Source organism: Nothobranchius furzeri, chromosome 16, assembly GCF_043380555.1.
Source record: "Nothobranchius furzeri strain GRZ-AD chromosome 16, NfurGRZ-RIMD1, whole genome shotgun sequence".
In the NCBI taxonomy this organism is placed as follows: Eukaryota; Metazoa; Chordata; class Actinopteri; order Cyprinodontiformes; family Nothobranchiidae; genus Nothobranchius; species Nothobranchius furzeri.
In genome coordinates, this window is record NC_091756.1 from 54,538,004 (window position 1) to 54,558,110 (window position 20,107).

At 42.5% G+C, this 20,107-nt stretch overlaps 2 protein-coding genes across 2 annotated transcripts; one reads left to right on the forward strand and one right to left on the reverse strand.

Moving 5' to 3' along the window:
- Nucleotides 1–1,287: 1,287 nt before the first annotated feature.
- On the forward strand, nt 1,288–13,130 carry LOC107387302 (receptor activity-modifying protein 3). The gene is made up of 5 exons (XM_015962196.3): nt 1,288–1,613; nt 1,801–1,887; nt 2,745–2,846; nt 5,524–5,677; nt 11,383–13,130. The coding sequence occupies exons 1-5, from the start codon at nt 1,577–1,579 to the stop codon at nt 11,618–11,620; spliced, it is 618 nt and encodes a 205-aa protein (XP_015817682.1). The 5' UTR covers nt 1,288–1,576; the 3' UTR covers nt 11,621–13,130.
- Nucleotides 13,131–15,490: 2,360 nt separating this feature from the next.
- LOC107387301 (UDP-glucuronosyltransferase 2C1) lies at nt 15,491–19,359 on the reverse strand. The gene is made up of 2 exons (XM_054749546.2): nt 19,245–19,359; nt 15,491–17,581 (listed from the first exon to the last, which is right to left on the reverse strand). Exon 2 carries the CDS (start codon nt 17,572–17,574, stop codon nt 15,970–15,972), a length of 1,605 nt encoding a protein of 534 aa, XP_054605521.1. The 5' UTR covers nt 17,575–17,581; nt 19,245–19,359; the 3' UTR covers nt 15,491–15,969.
- Nucleotides 19,360–20,107: the final 748 nt, after the last annotated feature.

The window sequence follows — 20,107 nt, forward strand, 5'->3', positions numbered from 1 at the left end:
ATGTTGAGAAGCAACATGTTTTCTTTAACTAAAGAGTGTTCATACAGGACTGTGATGTAATCTGTGTTAAACATGAATTTGTTTGTTACCCTCAGGAGGTGTCCTCTGTGGCAGCCATTTTGAACCAGCTAAAGAGGAAGCCCGCCTCTAATGCTGCCTAAATACCTGAGTGGGCTGAGGTGATTGGCCGACTTGAATTGAAGGGGGGGTCGGAGAGTATATAAGTGGACTGCTGGGTGTGGCAAGGGATCGATCTCTCTCTGAAAGTGACTGAGACTGGAAGAGAGACGGATGGGTGTATTTCTTTCTGGATTCCGAAATTTAGTAAATATTATAAAAGTCGAGCATCTAATAATCTGTCAGTATATACAGTGGAAATGTTGGCCATTTCATTTAGTTTACAGTGGATAGAACAAAACGGTGTTAGGAAAAGTATTATTTGCTCGGACTCCATGTCTGTATTGTTGTCAGTTAGAGAAATGTCAGCAGATAAGAGGTCAGATATTTTGTATGAGATATTCGAGTGCTTGTTTAGGTTGATGAAGACTGATTCAGAGGTTAGATTTATGTGGGTTCCAGCTCACAGTGGAGTAGAGGGGACATGAGCTTCAATATGGGGGACGAGAGAAAAGTGATGAAAACACGGGACTGTCCCACACAAAGCAGGACATCTGGTCACCCTAGTCTACCCACCTAAATGCCACTATGTCAACAAGCAAGTAGCCTGTAGAAGCATGTAGATGCCAGACCCACTCAGTCTACATCAGATTGTAGCAGAAATTCTGAAATCAGTCATTAATTATCTCTCATCAGAGAAGCCAAGAATGGCAGAATTTGGTTTCCTTGTTTTTCAGGGCTGAAGTCAAAACCAAGACCATCACTAAAAGCTTTGACTTCCTGCACATTAAAAGCCACAAAACACAGGAAATTGTTGCTTTCATGTGAAATGCCAGCCTGAAGAAAATGCAATCCCATTTTGTTGCTAAAATACGTAAAAATCAACACAAAGGTTTGTGACATAAACCTTTTTATTATCTGCATCCTTAAATCTGCTTCATGTGTGTTAACTAACAGCTCTGTGATCTGGTACAGATACTGAGTGTGTGTTTAACACACATTTCTCAAGCCGCACTGGCTTCCTGATTCTAGCCCTGTCTCCATCCTAAAAGCTGCTTTCACTGCCAAAAAACAACAGAGGAAATCCCTTAAGAGCATTTTCAGTTATCTGAAGTAAAACAGGAAGAAGAGTGCTGCTTGGTTCACTGTCAACATCAGGAAAGGCCCAGCAACGTGATTAAGATCTCTGCTGGATTTTAAATCGTTCAGTTCAATATCTATCAACTCTATTGGACTGTGATTCTCTTCTGACCTGCTGTCCCATTCTCCTCATTCAGTCTGTTGATCAGGTGCTTTTCCAGCAGCAGCTTGAACAAACTCATGCACATCAGCAGCAGGCTGAGATGAGATAAAGAGGGCCGGGCTACTTTCTAAATCACCTCAAGACCTCCGGCGTTGAGCCTTAGCATGTCTCCTCTCAGACTGGGACACAGACGGTTCCTGCTGTTCCTTTCTCACCATGATCTTCTACCTTCTCCTCCCAGCTCTCACTCTTGGTAAGTTTCTCTCTTTGTGTCCAGGTTTCAGGTTTTAGGTCATATTTTCTTACATTTTAGGTTTGTTGCATGCACCTAAGAGTTTGCTCCTGAGAACATGATTTGTCCTTCAGCTTCTGGGAAGTTCTACTGTTTTATCCTCCATGTTAAAAAGCTGTATTATTGCCTAACACCTATCCCGTTGCAGGTGTGTTGGCATCACAACCAGCCAACACCACGGAAGAGCTGGATGAAGTTCTGAGAGACCAAACATTCAGGGTGATGACAGAGAACCGTAAGGCTTTTTCCTGCTTCAAATAATTACTCATACTTCACATATAGGCTTCACAATGAAGTGTCTAACAGCTGTTAAATTGTTACATGCAGTTTTCTTCCTAAAAATAACTGTAGAAATGACTGGAATTATCTAAACACACATTGTATAAATAGGAGCATTTTAACATAATTAGATTTGAAAATGGTTCACAATATTTATTCACTCAAGGTCTAAATAGGGGACACACATCATACGACGTCACCAAATGTTTTACTTCAGATAAATGTTACCAAAGGCCTGTTTATCAGAACCATGGGTAATTTTACTGGACCTCTGCGGCATGCGCTTGTCTCCATTTCACCAGTGCCACATCGTAATTTATGCTGCTCGGTGGTCTCCTACTGAGCGCTGTAAAAAAAAGCACTCCATCATTGAGTGTCACATATTACAGGACGCAGCCGCTGTCCTGGTCCCCTGATTGGGTTAAATTGTGGTGAACTTTGGCATAATGAAACTTCTTAAAATTATTAATGTCTGTGGATGCCTATTGGTGCTTATCAGTGACCAAATTTGCTGCTGAAGCAGTCGCCATTTGCTGACGTTCTATCAAAGGCCTGATAGGGCTGATTTGGTATTGAGACACAACAGCTAGAAGGACGAGTCTTTGTATTTTACGCCACTTTCCTCCTTCCCAAAAATTTCTTTGAACTCCTATAATGGAAGTGTGGCCCAATTTGCTGATAGCTGTTACAGTTCGGACTAAAATAGGTTTTTATTCACCAGTGAGATGAAGAAAGACAATGAGAGAACCACTTTGTTTACATGCCTTCTGAACGAAGTGTGAATACTAGAGACAACTGAGTCTTTGTCCACAGGTACAGCAAAACCAAAGAATGCAACATCCCTTTCGTACACAGAAGAAATAGAACTCCAGGATGAACTGAACAAAACATCCACGTTTTTAACAGAGGATGATGGTGAGTAAGAAAACGTTACTGAATATGAGACTAAATCCCTGACTCAACCTGAAGGAAAAGCTTCCCTGTTACCAATACAGGACTGAATGTCCGTTTGATGATTATGGTTATGTCCTCTTAAAACTTTTACTATTCAGACCAAACCAACACACTTTGATCACAATGGTATGCTAGCAGGAAATGACAGCAGCTAACTCTGCATCAAACGCTGGAGAAGGTGAACTTGCTTTAAAATCTTACAATAAAATGTCTCAATATTCTGTCTTCTTACCCAGTCTGTACTGTAAACCAGAGGTCCTCAACCCCCGGGCCACGGACCGGTACCGGTCCTTGGGTCATTTGATACCGGGTCGCACAGTGTTTTCGCACGGAAAAAAAAATTACACAGTGAATTTTATTTTGAAAAACGACCGGATTCACTTCATTACACCCACCTCCCTCTCACTCTTGACGCATGCGTAGAAGCTTGCCCGGGTCACGTTGTACGGTACCGCTCAAAATACAACACACCCTTATGCTAGCAAAATGAGTAAAAAACAAGCATATAAACCAAGGCCATTAGGGAGAGTGGAAATGCAATGTTGGTTAAGACTTAACTTAACTGGTTAAAACTTAACCAACATAACCGTTAAGTAGATGGTAGTGTGTGTTCATGCTGATGAGGTTACGAGTGCACATTCGATTCACATTTATTGTTACATTTAAAAAATACCACAGTGTTTAAGCTGGTCATATGATATTAATTTGTATTTATCTGCTACATGTTAAAGACCGGTCTGTGAAAATATTGCCTGATGCGAAACCGGTCCCTGGTGCAAAAAAGGTTGGGGACTACTGCTGTAAACAGTGTCAGACAGAAAGTTTGACCATTTCCAGAAAGGCTTTTCTCATTCCTGAGTGTAGGCATAATAAAGCAGTGTTTGTTTCAGTTGATCTGATCTAAACTTAAAGTCAAGTTTAAGTCCCACAGTCATCATCACACTGGTGAAATTCATCTCCACATTTGACCCATCCCTGTGGGGGGCGGTGAGCTGCAGCTGTGGCTGCGCTCGGGAACGCCCCATCCAACTCCTTAAAGCTGAGTGTCACCCAGGGAGGCATTGGGTCCCATTTGTAAAGTCTTTGGTATGAGCCGACCAGTTTTGAACTCCAAACTCCCATGGTGGACACTCTACCACTAGAGTTGGTACACGTGATCATCTAAAACAGAACTGATCTAATCTCCTAAAGCCGGGCGTACACTGTGTGACTTTTTAACTTTTTGAGCCGATTTTCCACTCGTGCGAGAATCTACAAGATCGGGGCGAGTTTTGCGCTGAGCGTCGTGTAGTGTACAGGGGGTTACGAGAGGCGATTAACACCACGTGACCAGCTACCGATCAGCAATCGTGAGCTCGCACGGACTTCTGGCGTGTTTGATGTTTTGCTCGTCCCTCGTGAGGGTATCGCACTGTTGAAGTGGCGCTGCGAGCGGCTGCCACCCAATAAGTATCAGAACCGCTCTCGGCGCATGCGCAATCATGCATCAACACCGCTCGCCCGCTATTTCCCTAATAACACACATTGTTCATTTTTATTTCTAGACGTTTCTTTTACACACAGTGACAAGGATTGTCAAGAAGGCATGTTTGTCGTGTTCATGTCAAATTAAACTGATCACAAAACACAGATTTACTTTCTTAATTTTGTTTTCCTCATCCAACCTCCTAAACCCCCGTGTGTCGTCCTGCAGCACTCCCGAAGGACAACAGGCAAGACAAAAAAGTCTGCTGTGATGTGTAAAAACTGCTGTTTTTAGCATATTTTTAGGTCCGACGTGTTGCTACCAGACGTGCAGTGTGAGCAGTCGGGTCGCATCCGAGAAATGGGTCATACAGTGTGAGCGCATGACTCGTGAGATCTGCCCTGCGAGGAAGTCGTACAGTTTGAGCTGAAGCTGAGTCGCTCAGTGTCCGCCCAGCTTTATGTGACAATTCTAAGCAGATAAATGTGAAACACTCGTACCAAACTTTTCAACAGGTAAGTCCTAGTGTTGGAAACTGACTCTCGGAAAAACCAATAAGTCTGATAATGGTACATTATAATTAATAATGGAACATTGTAAAGTGTGTTTCATTGTATGATTAGGTAGCTGTCGACCTTTATTGTAGCGCTTAGCAAAACAAAGCTAAACAAAACGTGCCACTACTTGGGGTGTGGCTATCTGCTGTGACTAACAGATTGTTTTCCAAAAGCCTGAATAGGACATATTCTGAGTGGGAAGGTGAGAGAGCTGCTAAGCAGCGTGGCATTGCCTAAAGCAGTATGGTCTAATCCTACACCCACCAGAGGTGCTCCCAGTCGTAAGTCAGGAGGAACTCATTAAACCTCAACACGATACTCCTGCCATCAGTCCAGTAATTAGACTGAAAGAGGGAAACACTGGGTTATTACAGGAACTTTATCTACTTTATCTACTTATGGGTTTTCTACCACAGTAACAGTGATTTTTATGCTGCAACTCAACTGAGAGCTGAGCAACACCCCATTTAAGATGGTACCGGTTCCATGGTATCAAAGTACTTTTGCGCACAACCATGGTATGGGACAAATATAGTATCAGTGGCATATGGTATCAGTATTAGGGCATACCTGAATCATCTTCTGTATACCAGAAATATTTGTCATTATCCAACAGAGTCTTTTCAAGACCAAGACACCAACGTCCCAGAGAAAGGCTGTGATCTGGACCTGCTGATAAAGTACAGTTACAGCTACTGTGGTAAAAACTTTCAAGAAGAAATGCAAAAGATCAACGCAGAAGACTGGTGTGTCCTGGAAAACGTTATCAGGTAAGTTTACGCAATGAATCATGTCTCCTTCTCTGCCTATCGACTGAACTTATCCATTTTACAAACACACACTACACAACTTTATCAAATCCCAAGAAACTAACTGAGCTCATCAGTTTCACTAAAACTTATTTTATTCAAGTGCTAAGTTCAAAATTCACTAAAATATTACAAAATATTCCACATCTCAGTTTTGCATGGGCAACACAATAAAAACATTTCAACTTAAAGGTGCGTTATGGAGAAATGACGTAAAATAACACTCTGTGATAAAATGTGGTTACTTCAACCACTTTAAACAACTCTGGAGCTGTTTGACGTCTGTCGTGAAATTACAGTTGTCAGTGCAGTATTAGCTCACAGGAGACATGGCAACCCCACACTCGCTGATGGTGAACAGTAGTTACGTCCAGGGGGGCTGTCAGAGATTTTAGGCCCCATAAAAATATATCACGTTGGGCCCCCTGGCGGCTTGTCCATAGGGGGTGCTGGGGCTCCGCCCTCCCAGATGTGAAGGGAGAAAAATTTTGAAATAAAAAATATAATATATACTTTCTATTAGTGTTTCAGTTTTGCTTAATTATGTATGTCTACATGCATTCTTACTTATTTACACAACATTTTCACCAGCTGTCTCTCATTAAACAGTGAATTTCCTTCAACAGAATAACAATATCACTCATCATCTGAGCTATCCCTCTCCCTTCTTCCTTTACTTCCACTCTTTGTCCTGACCAAACCTGACATTAGGAGGGTTCTGGCTCTGTACAAAACGCAATAGATATATGTTACAATACAGGCTACCATTTGTGATAAAATAGTCGTCAGAGTTACAACAGTCTTCAACATTAATGCAGAACAGGGAAAATGCAGTACAGACTCTTGCAGGATATTAGCTGTAGTTCTCCATCTCCTTTTTAGCTTTTGAGCCTTTTTCTAATCCTTTTTAAACAACTCAACACAACTCACTGCGCCACTCGGCCAGGACGTTGACTGTACCATTTTATGCCGATACAAAGGGGGTTCAAATGAATTTGTCAAAATTTGTCTGAATAAATACACATTTCATTAGGATAAAAATATTGTTTGTTTAATGACTTACATTACAAAAAATACTGCAAAGTAACGTACTTGTGATTTTTAAACTTTTTTTTTTAAATTCAAGTTTGAAACTTTTTTGGGCCCCATGACAGCCATGAGCCCTTAAACCTGGTTTATGCTTCTCCGTCAGCTCTGCAAGGGACAGACACGCACGGATTGACGGAAGCGTTTTGCTCTCATACTTCTCCGTCTCCTGGAGAGTGTTGCAAAGCAATTCCCCGGCAGGACCACAGAGGGCGTAGCGCTGTTCTGTGGTATCCTGTCATGTATCGGTCCACGATCGTGTGTTTATGTTGTGTTTTTTGTGTATATAAGAGACTTTTAACACGGACATATTTGTCTCTCATTCTCCCACCGCTTCATGCGCTCCCCACCTCTAAACCCACGTTTCCTGTCATTTCCGTCCACAAATAAAATGCTTGCTGCACATCTTTTCACTCCTCCAGTCACGGGAGAATTAAACGTTCATATTTTTAGTTTTTTCGCGAGATATTCTTCAAACTTCCCCGTGTCTGCCGCTAGTTATCCTCGGCTCTCTTTGCAATGGCGGCGCTGTAAACAACAGCGGCATCCTGACCAATCACAAGCTTGCGTAATCCGTCTCGTTCGACGGATGTTTAAAAAAGTGGGCTCAACTCCGTACGTACTTGCGTGCCCTACGCAAGGACGGATAATGGCGTTGCGTGTCTCCGCACTGACGCAGACGGAGAAGCATAAATCAGGCTTTAGAATCATCCTAACCTTTCCCCCTTTTACGGCGTACCTGGTTACGTCCCTCCTTCCTTTGTTTAGAAAGGAAAAAAACTGACAATTCCCACCGCCAGCTGGATATGAAATATGTTTCAGTATAACCTTCCTTCCAAAATGACAGAAACATTAGACTCTTTTGGGATTTTCTCATTATATTCTCACATACTGCACCTTTAAGTTTCCCAGTTACCGTATTTTCCGGACTATAAGCCGCTACTTTTTTCCCACACTTTGAACCATGTGGCTTATAATGAGATGCGGCTTTAGTCAACCAGAAAGGATGGATGCTGGAAAGTCTAATAAAGGAATGGTTAAAGGAGTGCTACGGAAAGCACCCAGGAGGATTTTTTTATGTTTATGTTTATTTGGCAGACGCTTTTATCCAAAGCGACTTACAATTTATAACCTATAGGGCATGTTGTGACCTGTGGGGTAAACCGATGTACCCGGAGGAAACCCATGCATGCATAGGGAGAACACGCAACTCCACGTAGAAAGGCTGCAGCCGAGTTTCGAACCAGCAACCTTCGTGCTGCGAGGCAACAGTGCTAACAACTGCGCCACCATGCAGCCAATTGCTGACCTGATCATTTCAGTCTCTCATCTGTTTTCCATTTCTCATTCGCACAGTAAAAAAAATTTGACCCATTAAATAAGCCTTCAAATATTCCCAGATAGTGGTAAAACGGGTTGGGTTGACCTCAATAAAGAATTTAATTTCTGTAGTCATAAATTTGGCAAAACGTTCATCCTAAAGGAGCAAAGAATTAACACTAGAACTCCCAGAGAGTCTCCAATTGGCTCCATCCCCATCTACCAGAGAGCTGCCATTTGGCACCATTGTTTTCACCTAGCAATCTTAATCATTTGTGAACGTTCCCCTTTGTTCTGTAAATCACTTCAGGAGATGCTGGTGCTCCCCTCACCTCCCCCTCTTGCCTGTTTTTTTTCTAGCAGTCAGGTAAAGAGGCAGCAAGAGAAAAACCAGAGACACAAGACTGCTCAACAAGTGTCTTCTGTCAGAGGCCACATGCAGGATACATGATGACAGAGCACACAGGCATCTGTAAAACGTGATTTTTTTAATTACTATGTTTGTAGCATTTATAGCTTATGTTGCATTCACAACGTGTGTGCTTATCTGAAGTCTTCACAAAGTCAGTCATAAATTATTTTGGGTGGGCAATTTCAGTTGACCAGATTCAACAGAAGCCCTTTTTACAAAAGTGCCACAAAATGCTCAGGCAATCCAAGAAAGCATTATGGTTTTATGAGAACAATAAACCTTCAAATGCACAAGCCTTTTGTCAATGTTTTGTATTGCAACTCAAGCAATTTGGGGGGAATAATGCAGGTTAACTTCAATGCAGGCTTCGATTCCATTTTTTGGTTCTTTTTTAAAACACAAGAAAGGTTTCTGTTTACCTTGCTAACAGTTTTGTTTGCGTCTGCAAACTTCCTCAGAGCTGACGCTGATGGTGGCGTCACTTCCTACTCCGTTTTTCTGCGGGCAGCAGAGGACGTTGTGGCCCTCTGCTGCCCGCTCTCCCCTCTCCGATGATGCAGTCCCATGCACGATCCAATGATCATAGTGTCACGAATTAGGAGCAGGAGGTTAGGACCCAAGATGCAGAACCCAGGATGACACGAGGCAGGAGTTGAAATAAAGAAAATCCTTTTATTGTAGGATGTGTCCAAAATAAAGAATACTGTAAATCCAAGAACAGGGAGGGAGCCAAAATCCAAGAATCCAGGGAGTCAAAAAACACCAGAGGAACGAGCAGACTGACAGGACTAATAACGCTGACAAACAACAATGGACCGACAAGAACACAGAGACAGACAGGGCTTAAATACACTGGGAGGAGCAATCAGGGAAACAGGAAGCAGGTGTGTGGGGTGAGCTGCTGGAGGGAAGGCAGGTGACACTAATCAACTCAATGGGGAAAACAGAAACAGAGGATGGCAAATACCTTAACACAAAACTAAACAACAATTTCCTAAAGACAGAGGGAAGGACTAACACAAACTAGCTGGAGGAGGACATGGTACATACACACACACTGAGCTGGGGACAACGAGGCTGGAGCTGACCTGGGAGGAAACAGTAAAAGATAACATCAGACACTAGACTGACACACAAACTGACACACAGAAACTGACACAGAAAAAGGACACAAGAGGGCGCCAAAGGGCTACAACATAAGACACATAACAGGGATGCAGACAAGGACACATGAGGGCGCTAAGAGAGCACAAGGGGAGCTGGGGGAACAAAGGGACACAAGAGGGAATCTAGAGAGGGATGGAGGACACCAGGAGGAACATAAAGGAAGGGGGCTGACGCAGACCATGACACATAGTCCCACATCCCTGTCTCCTTATCTCGATAGCTTCCTTTATCCATCTTCTGTATTTCTGTAGTTCGGTGTTTATGATCCTTGTGTTGTCCCAGTCCATTACATGGTTTTCTCTTGTCCAGTGATCTGTTACGGCTGACTTCTTTATTGTGCTTTCTGCTTCTTGTTTTGCTGCTCTTGTGTGTCTTCGACTCGTTTCTTTCTCACACTCCTTTCTGTGTTCTATTGCTCGTGTGTTGAGTTGGCGTCCGGTTTCTCCTATGTTTGTTTTATTGCAGAGTTTGCATGGGATTTCGTAAACGACTCCACATTTAAGTCCAGCTGATATCTTGTCTTTTGGGTGTACTAGTCTGTTTCTAACTGTTGTGTATGGTTTTGTTGGTGTGTTTATGTTGTGTTTTTTCATTGCTGCTCTTATTTTTTCTGTTATGCCTTTGATGTATGGTAGGTGGTAAAACAACATACAACAACAGAAAGAAAAGAACAACCAAAGAAACCTAGAAAGACAAGAACCAAAACCAGTGATAACCCTACCATACATCAAAGGCTCCGTCTTCCGTCTGACGCTGAATGTGCGGCCCTGTACGTCACATGCAGGGGGGCGCCCAGCGACCTCCCTTTATCCTGTCTTGGTTTGAAAGGCGCCTGATGGCAGTTTATTCTAGCTTCAGCTTTGCTGCTATAAATGCCAAAATCCTCCCCAGGGAGCCGCGGCAAATCCCGTTTTGCAAACGCTATGGTCCTGTGAAAACAGCTGGTGTCAGCCACCGGCCTTCTCGAGGATGCATCCATTTCCTGGGTTTCAATGCAAGCATTCTTGTTCCTTTTAGCATTGGTTGCCCTTCTATTAACCTATCCAGGAACCACAATAAACATCAAAACTAAAATGAAGCATTAGGCAAGGCAAGGCAGCTTTATTTGCACAGCACATCTCATACACAGTCAATTCAATGTCCTTTCCAGAGCAGCAAGAACATTAAAACCAATGTGACAACAGGAAACAGCAGATTTAAAGTCAAAATTCAAATACACAAATAAAATTAGTTGTTAGAATAAAATAAAGATAGAATAAAGACTGAGCAGTTACAGTGCAGAAGGTGCAGCATATGAAACATTCATTCAAAGACTGATGATTACATGAAGGTTTTCAATTTGAATTTTGGGCATATTTGAGGTCATGGGGAAGCTGATTCCATCTGTGTGCAGCATAGTGGCTAGTCGTCGAGTGCTTTACAAATTTCTGGCTAAAAACCAGTTTAAAAAGGACATCTCGTCTCGAGCTCCACCACGCGTTAAACGCAAGCTGCCATCTTGGAAACTAAAGCTGTTTAAAAGTCAAAAAACTGGGAAAGGTTGCTATAAAACAAACAACTGAACTCAAGCTCTTGTTAATATTCTCAGTTTGAGTCTCAAAACCTTAAACCAGAACATATTATTTGTTTATTTCTCATTTATGAAATATGTATCATGACTTTTTCTCTTCTGCTGCTGTAGACCATACAATGACTTGACGTTGTGTTTGGAGGGCGTGACCGGGCTTGTCAACTGTTTTTTTCCAAATCCTGAGATTCAAGATGTCTTCCTCCACATCCACTCCTACTACTTCCACAACTGCACTGAGAAAGAAGAGCTGCTGTTGGATGAAACCCCTACCAGCCTGCTGGTGGCCCTCACCATCATCCCTGTGAGCCTCATCCCCATCCTGGTTTATTTGGTGGGTTGGAAAAGTTAATTATCCCATTCAGAGGAAGCTAGAGCTGCATGTATTCTTTGTAAAATATCTTGTAGTGAAAGTCTTGGTTAGAGTCAAATTGTTAGCTCACCTAATAGCTCAACTAATATTAATCTCAAACTTTTAATATGTATGTTTTTTAAACAAACATCTGAAAACCGCTTCAAATGATGAAATGATCCACCTGACGTTGTCCTAACTCACTGAGCTGCCATTGTCAGAGACCACCTTGGGACAATATTTACAAGGGGCTTCAATAAAATGTTTCAAGATGTTCTAGGATTCCTACTTTCCTCTCAGGAGTCGCAGGTCCTCGTTCTTGATTTGCTGGATGTTCAAAATGTGAATGGCCAATTTTTCTCCAAATATAGAAACAGGGGACATGCGAGACGACTCGACTCTGGGACGAGTCAGAGGCACTATCTGAGTTTGAATCTGACATTTTGAATGCAAGAAAATGGAATGTTATATGAGGACAAATTATGAACAGCTTAAGACACAGTTGATGCACTTTGTAACAAAACTGCCACAAAAATGAACAGCAGTCAATCGAATGCCACCCCTAACTGTCACACTTCATCCATTTACATCATGTGACCTGGCCAGATGTTAAAGTAGCCACTGAAGAGTCACATGACACATGTCACACCAGCTCTGTGACTTCAGCTGTTTTCTTTAGTGTCTTCCAGGGTTAGGGTTAGTGGGCAAACAGCCCACTGAGCTCCTGGGGTTAGTGACCTTTCTGCACCTGTAGATGGAGCTCACACACTTTTACAATATATATATATTTATATATATATATATATATTCAAGGTTTAAAACATCCTTTCCTGTATTTGGTGAGAATGAATCAGTTAATTGGCTGCTCTTTGTCACCGATTCTGTTCATAACTTTTATGGACAGGATTTAGTTGCAGCCAGGGCGTTGAGGGGATCTGTTTTAACAGATGATGTGGTCCTGTTAGCTTCATCAGAACGGGATCTCCAGTTCTTGCTGGAGCAGGTCACAGCCAAGTGTGAAGCAGCTGGGATGAGGATCAGCTCCTCTAAATCTGAGACCGTGGTCTTGAGTTGGAAAGGGGTACATTCAATTAAATCCTGGCAGTGTTGCATTGGCTGTCTGTTGCCATTCGGATTTGTTTTATTGGCTTTTAAAACACCGAATGGACTGACACCGCCTTATCTGACTACGTTACTGCAGCCATACGCCCCATCGCGGGCGCTATGCTCAGACGGCCTCCTGCTGCTCTCGGTCACAAGATCACGTCTGAAGACGTGTGAGGACAGGGTTTTCACGGCAGCAGAATGAGCTTCCCAACTGCATAAGGGCTTCTTCGTCTACTGTGACGTTTTTAAAACAAGGCTGAAAATCTATCTTTATAGCATGGCATTTCCCTCTCTTAGTTAGCCTTAATGTGTTTTCATCCCTGTTTTAGAGTATTTGTTGTGTTTTTATTGATATTTGATCGTTTTTATGATTGTTTTATGCTTTTACTGTCCCTGTAAAGTACCTTGGTGGCATATATCATGTCTGTAAGGTGCAATACAAATAAAATCCAGTTGAGTTGAGTTGAGCATGCCTTCTCCAGGTCAGGAACATTATATTGCCTCATACATGATTTCCGCTTTAGTGAAACATAACTTCGGGTGATGGTTTCTGAGACAAACATCTGAAACGTGTGTTTCTGTATCGCAAAATTACCAAAACAGGCCCAGCATTAAAATATTCATCACTGCTATTGTTGTTTTCATCAGATTTGAGAAAAATAATTCTCTTCTTCAAAAACTGTAAGCAAAATCCCAGTGCAAGATTATAAAGTGTTAGTCTGACGCTGTTACGTAAAGCCTGCGGCTTGTTCACAGCCACACAATGAAAGAAAGAAAGCATTCCTTTTGAAGGAAGTCCCACCCGTTTTCTTTTCATGTCGGATTGTTATTAAAATCTGTGGAGAGTTTATTTAAGTTTAGACTCTGCCGACACAACGGTCAATTCAAATCCACTTGGAAAAACAAACTTGAGATCTATTTTAATGTAAAATGTAGAAAATTCTTTAAAAATCCTGCCATGTGAATTCATGGATTTTTTTTCACATTCTGTCTCTCACAGTTGAAGTGTAAATATGATGTAAATTACTGACCTCTGTCATCATTTCAAGTGGGAGAACTTGCACAATCGGTGGCTGACTGAATACTTTTTTGCCCCACTGTAGAATCTCACATCTTATTGGTCATAAGTAAAGGTAGAATATTAAGCTTAAAAGCAACATATTATACCCTCTTACAACATCAACTGTGCCATAATTCATCCATCTTATTTTAGTCTTTTTAGTTTTCTTTTTATTTTACTTTAGAATAGAATAGAATAGAATAGAATAGAATAGACTTTATTGATCCCACAGTGGGGAAATGTGCTTGTTTCAGCGGTCCCAACACTTAAGAGAATAATTTGAAGAAAAATAATAACAAGGTACATGTATTCCATTTTTGTTCTTTTTAAAACACAGGAAAGGTTTCTCTTTACTTTGCTGACAGTTTTGTTTGCCGACTGCAAAACATCCTCAAAGCTGACGCTGTCAGCAAGGTAAAGAGGAACCTTTCCTGTGTTTTAAAAAGAACCAAGAATGGAATTTGAAGCCAAACACAGAAAAAACATACCAAAGAAGGTACATGTATGTACACATAGGCAGTAGTCTAGAATTGTGACCTTCGACCCCTAAAAACCACAAATAAAAAACAAAAAACTTGTGATTAAAACAAAGAGATTTATGTCAAGCTGATTATTTTGTAACGCTGATCTTGCACTGAACATGTGACTCACAACACTGACCCACAACAATTTTTCAAACATCTTTTTATTCAGAAGTTTTGCTCTCACTGACAGTTTAAGGTCCATACCAAATCAAAACACTGTGTACTAGTGTTCATACACTGTAACACCGTGACACAGTTCAGAATCAGGATATTTTCACTTTTATAAAACTCAGTCATCATCAGCTTCATCATGTTAGTTAAGACGCATCATTTAACGATCAAGGTGGTTCTTACCAGTCATGATCATCTCTGAAGCTGGAGCGTAAAGTGCCTTTGCTTTAGGTTAATAAGCACCATGGTGAAGAGCAGCAGTACATGTTCACTTCCTCAGCCCTGGCTGTGAGTGTAGCAACACGGATGTTCAGCTCAGACAACGCTGATAACACAAAAACAATGGGAGGTCAAATGTGTAATCGAGTTTGTCTGAGCTGCTGAGAGAAATCTGAGTTTGTTTTATATTCATTCGATCTGAAAGGAAAATAAAAACCTGATCAGCTGTTAGCATGGACGTAATTTTTTTTTTTGGGGGGGGGGGGGGGGGGGGGACAGGGGGGACATGTCCCCCCCACTTTTTCCAAAGTCAAGTTTTGACCCCTGCACTTTTTACCATCCAAAAACAATATTACGCTACATTAAATTAACACTGGTTGAGCTCTAGGACCAAGCCGAAAGCAACCATTTGTGTTGAAGCCGGTTTCCCATTAGAACATATTGTAAAGATACCCCCCACCCCCACCCCCGTGTCCCCCCCACTTCTAAAGTGAAAATTACGTCCTTGGCTGTTAGCATGACTCCCTGGTTCTGTGAACAGAGATCCCTGTGCAGATGATCACAAATAATCACTTTAAAAAGCTATTTAGATTCTAAACAAAAATTCTAATGCAACAAAAGGCCTTAGCTGTAAGGTTATGGGTGTTCATAGGCAAAGAGGAATCAAGCTTTGGATACCAAAAACTTGCGGATTTTGGCTTTGGTGCTACATTATGCACTGGCTCTCAAAAAATGGTAAGTCTGTCAGAGTGCTCTGGTATTGGAATCAAATGCAGGTGATAACTCCAGCAGGTAAATTCAGATTTATTTCATGAAATAGAGATAAAAAATGTGAAAACTGACCAAAAGCACAAGAACAAAACCAGGAAATGACACTAGGACGCTTTCCACAGGATACAACTGGGGGATCAGACACACAAGAACAAAGCCAGGGTGATAAAAAATGGAGGTGATTACTAAACGGATACAGGTGAGAGAGACGTGTGTGCATGAGCAGTGACGGCGGAGCTGAGGGAAGGTGAAGAATAAACCTGAACAAGAACAACTAAAAAAACAATAAAAACAACATATGTCTAAAACACATTTAGGATATATCCTGAGTTATTTTCAAAGGCAAATGGAAATCTTATGTTTTAAAGATATTTTGTTTCTGATGAGCGGATGTTTGTCTTCTTAAAACAACATATAACCCAGCCAACAAACAAACGGTTCTAGCTCGGTAAACACACTCTAAACTGCTTCTGTTCAGGCACTAATCTGGTGAGGACTCACTCCTGCTTTGGTTTTCTCCTCCTGCACAACCGAAAACAAACAAACCAAACCGATCCCACGACCGCAGCTTTCAAAATTAGTAAGACTGCCAACAGAAAGCAACAAACATCCACAGAGTAATACGAGTACCAGGGCATCTTATAGGACTCTGTGCGTAAATGAGCAGCTCCTTTGTGCCGCATGACAAACTCAATCCAGTACACCGCAGTGTCCAGAGGACGCAGTGGCTGGTCCCGATGGAGAGCAGACAGACGCCTCATGTTGCTTCTGTAGGAGGGATTGTGAAGAACATCTTGCACTGCTTCCAGAAAGTTCTGCCGAGTGAGTGCTGTGGCGTCCACAGCCCTCGCAGCTCCCCGAGCTTCTAATCTCAAAACATTTTCAAACTGATCGAACAGAAGGGGGATGCCGATGACAGGTACGCCATGGTAAATGGACTCGTAGACACCATTTGTGCCACCGTGGGCAACAAAGGCTTTAACCTTTGGGTGACCCAGCAGGTCGTTCTGTGGCATCCACTTCACTAGAAGGGTGTTGTTGCCCAAATTACCAGGACGCTCACCAGTGTGCCTCCATATGACCTTCTGAGGAAGTTGGGCAAAAGCAGCAGCTATTTCTGAAGTGATTTCTGTGGGTAAGCCCTTAACCAGCGTTCCCAGAGACATCAGAATGAACCCGTGATCTCCTGAACTTTGAACAAACTCCTCCAGCTCCGGGGACAAAGGAATGGAAGGCTTACACTGAAATCCACCAATGTAGGCCACGTTTGGCATGGTCGGCCTGGGGAACTCAAACACAAAGTCCACCCTCATGAGCCAGATGTCTGCCCCTTGGAGAAGGTGGTAGAACTTCACATCTGGACCAAAGTATTTGTCCACAAGTCTATCGTAATGGGGGCAGACGACCAGCTTATCGATGCAGGTGTTTAAGAAATAGAACAACATATTTTTCACTCTCTCTGAAAAACACATCTTGTCAGTTGCTGCAAATCCAGACGTTGGAACGTATGACGTTGGAGATGGAGCCACCACAAAGTGACCTTCTCCACTGGTGATCCATCTCACATTAAACACTGTCGGCAGCTTTAGTTCGTGAGCAACCAGAACTCCAACTGGCAGGCCTGGATCCAGCAGAACCACATCAAAACGACTGTCTCGAATACTCTGCAACAGAGTCCTGTTCTCTAAGATTTCCACTCCCAACCTGCTGGCCTGTTGGTGGATGTTCGACAGCGCGTTCAGCATCTCCCAGTAGAACTTCATGAATCCAATAGGAGACACTCCCTCCTTCTTGATCTCCAGCATCTTCATAAGGAAGTTCACAAAGAACTCCTCCTCCTCAATGACGATGGCTTGTGGCAGAGTGACAGTGATGGAGCGGTAATGAGGTGCGTGCTCTTTCACGTACCAGCTAGTGGCTGTGCGGACCACTGTGACCTCGTGACCTTTGGCATGGAGGTTTTGGATCAGCAGGTTCATGTTGACCCAGTGGCTGCCATCGACTGGGAATACCAGAATTTTTCCAGCGTGGACATCAGGACCAGTCAGAAAGGACACAGTCACCACCAGGAGAAGCAGAGGGGCCTCTGGAAGTCTCCCCATCGATTAGCTGAGGAAAAGGAAAAAGATCGTTAACTCTGGCCCTTTCTGGTGTTTGGCTGAAGTTCTGAAAACACTAAATGGGTCGTTTTGAAACTAATCCAGTTTTTATTTTCTCTTTAAATGCCAGAGGTGCTTTTCTGTGTGACACTAACATGGCCTATGTCATGCTAAATGGTCTGTATTTATATAGCACCTTCTAGTCCTAGAGCACCTAGAACAGTCATTCTGGTGATCATAAGCCACAGCTGACAGAGATGGATCTGCCGTTCACACCAGGCACCGCTGCTTCCCTTCCACCATTCCAGACACAGCTGGACCTGAGTCACTGCTGAGGCAGACTTTATAACGGTAGAACAAACTTGTTCTGAAACATCGCTGTCAGATCAAGTTCATAACAGTTGCCTGGCTAGGCCCCATTGGTAAAGACCTGACTACTGAGGAGAACCTCAACAAGTCTCTCCACCTGACCTGGCTCTAAAGTAAGTCTCTTGTGTCTCTAGTCCAGATGAGGAACCTTGGTCTCTGGTTTTTGTTGCCATTGGAAAGGTTTCTGACCCAAACTTAGATAGGTCTGTCACCATATTTAACACGGCAGACCATACCAGGGGCAGAACTGATTTATTTACAGTAACTGAGTTTAATTACTGGGGCAGCAGTAGCTCAGGTGGTAGAGCGGGTTGCCTCATGATCGCAGGGTCATGGGTTCGATTCCAGCTCCCGCCAGGGGTATCCTGCTGTTGTGTCCTTGGGCAAGACACTTCACCCAACTTGCCTGTGTTAGTGGTGGTCAGAGGGGCCGACGGCGCCAAATGGCAGCCTCACCTCTGTCAGACCTCCCCAGGGCGGCTGTGGCTACAAGTAGCTTACCATCACTAGCAGCGTGTGAATGTGAGAGTGTGTGAAAGCGTCTTTGGGTGTCTAGAAAAGCGCTATTTTAGTGCAATGCATTATTATTATTATAATTATATTTCTCTATATTAATAAAGACAATGAAGCAAAAGTACTATGTTAATAAACTAATGAGAGATTAGTTTTGCTTTGGGATATGACTGCATCCGATCTGAGATTTGAATACCTGATCTCAAACAGACAAATGTTAAAACAATTCCCAGATTTGTCATTTACAAGATTTATTGAGGCATTTTCTTAGAAGCTGTTTGGACTGTCAGTGGTCTTCAGAGTCAGTAATCACATCACCTTCCCTTCAGCATGAGGATTAATGTCAGGATCAAGAAGAAGAGTCAGTTAACATTCTGCAAGTCAAACCTTGTGTCTACTAAAGTGAATTAGAGCACTCACCCTCCAACACACACACACACACACACACATCTGGGAAACATTAGGAAGCATGCTTATTTCTGTGTGTTCAAACTCTTTAGAGGCTGCAGCATTTGGCTTCACAACAAGTACTTTGAATTCAGTCCTCCATGCTGCTTCAGCTTCTCGGGGTTCTCAAGATTTAGCATTCTGGTGGATTTTAAAGGACCACCATATGTCCAAAACACAAGGACAATCAAAACTAAGTAACGTAAATCCTGCTGCTACTGCAGAAATCTGACTGTGTACTAAAACTCTCGTCTCCTGTTTGCACATGAAAATATCCCCTCTGAGTTTTTCTGTTCTACAGTAAGCTGGTGTCGACGAGCTTCAGCTGAAGGCTTGCGGCCTACCTTAAAGTCCGATGAGATGGACAGAATGTTCCTGTGTTCTCTCTGGACACGTGTAGCTCCAACCTGCTGCTGCAGAACTTAAATCCTGATTATTCTGTTGCACAATGAAATGTGGGAGGAGAAAAGGAGGACTGGACTTTAGAGCCTGTGATTAACCCTAACGGCAGTCAGGAACATTATAAAACTTTTCAAAAACTCCCTGCAGAATAAAAACAACAATAACCTCAATAATCTCACTTCCCAGAATCTGACTATTTGATAAACATCTGTTTAACCCATTTGTGCCCACATTTTTTTCAGAGTCGTAATGCATATCATTTTATCAGTTAAGTCCCACTGAATCATGTTATATAATTTTTTTTCAATTATGTACTTTTTTGGGAAGAAAATGCCCCCCCCCCCCCCCCCCCCCCCCCACACACACACACACACACACACACACACACACACACACACCCATAACCTCACCCATGCATCCCACAAGCAGGACACTGCTCTGTTATTCTGGTGCAACTCACTGCAGCAATACCTCCCCCAATTTGCTGTTCAAGGCCCTGCCCTGGTCATAACAAAGTGATAGCCTAATAGTATTGTCATAAAAATAAGAAAGGACTCAGGTTCCCCTGTATGAAATTCAAAACAAGACACAATTTGAACTGTTTCCTTTATTCACTTTTTTAAAACTCAAAATCACAACAAACATGTTTTTTTAGAACATCTAACACATATTTATGTATATGACATATTTATAGGTGTGTGTACTGGTTATGTAAGCTCTTGTGTGCAAAGGAAAGTGCACCCCCAGCTGCACATCAACATCTTCATTAGCTTTTCAACTAGCTAGCTATCATTAGACTGTGAGA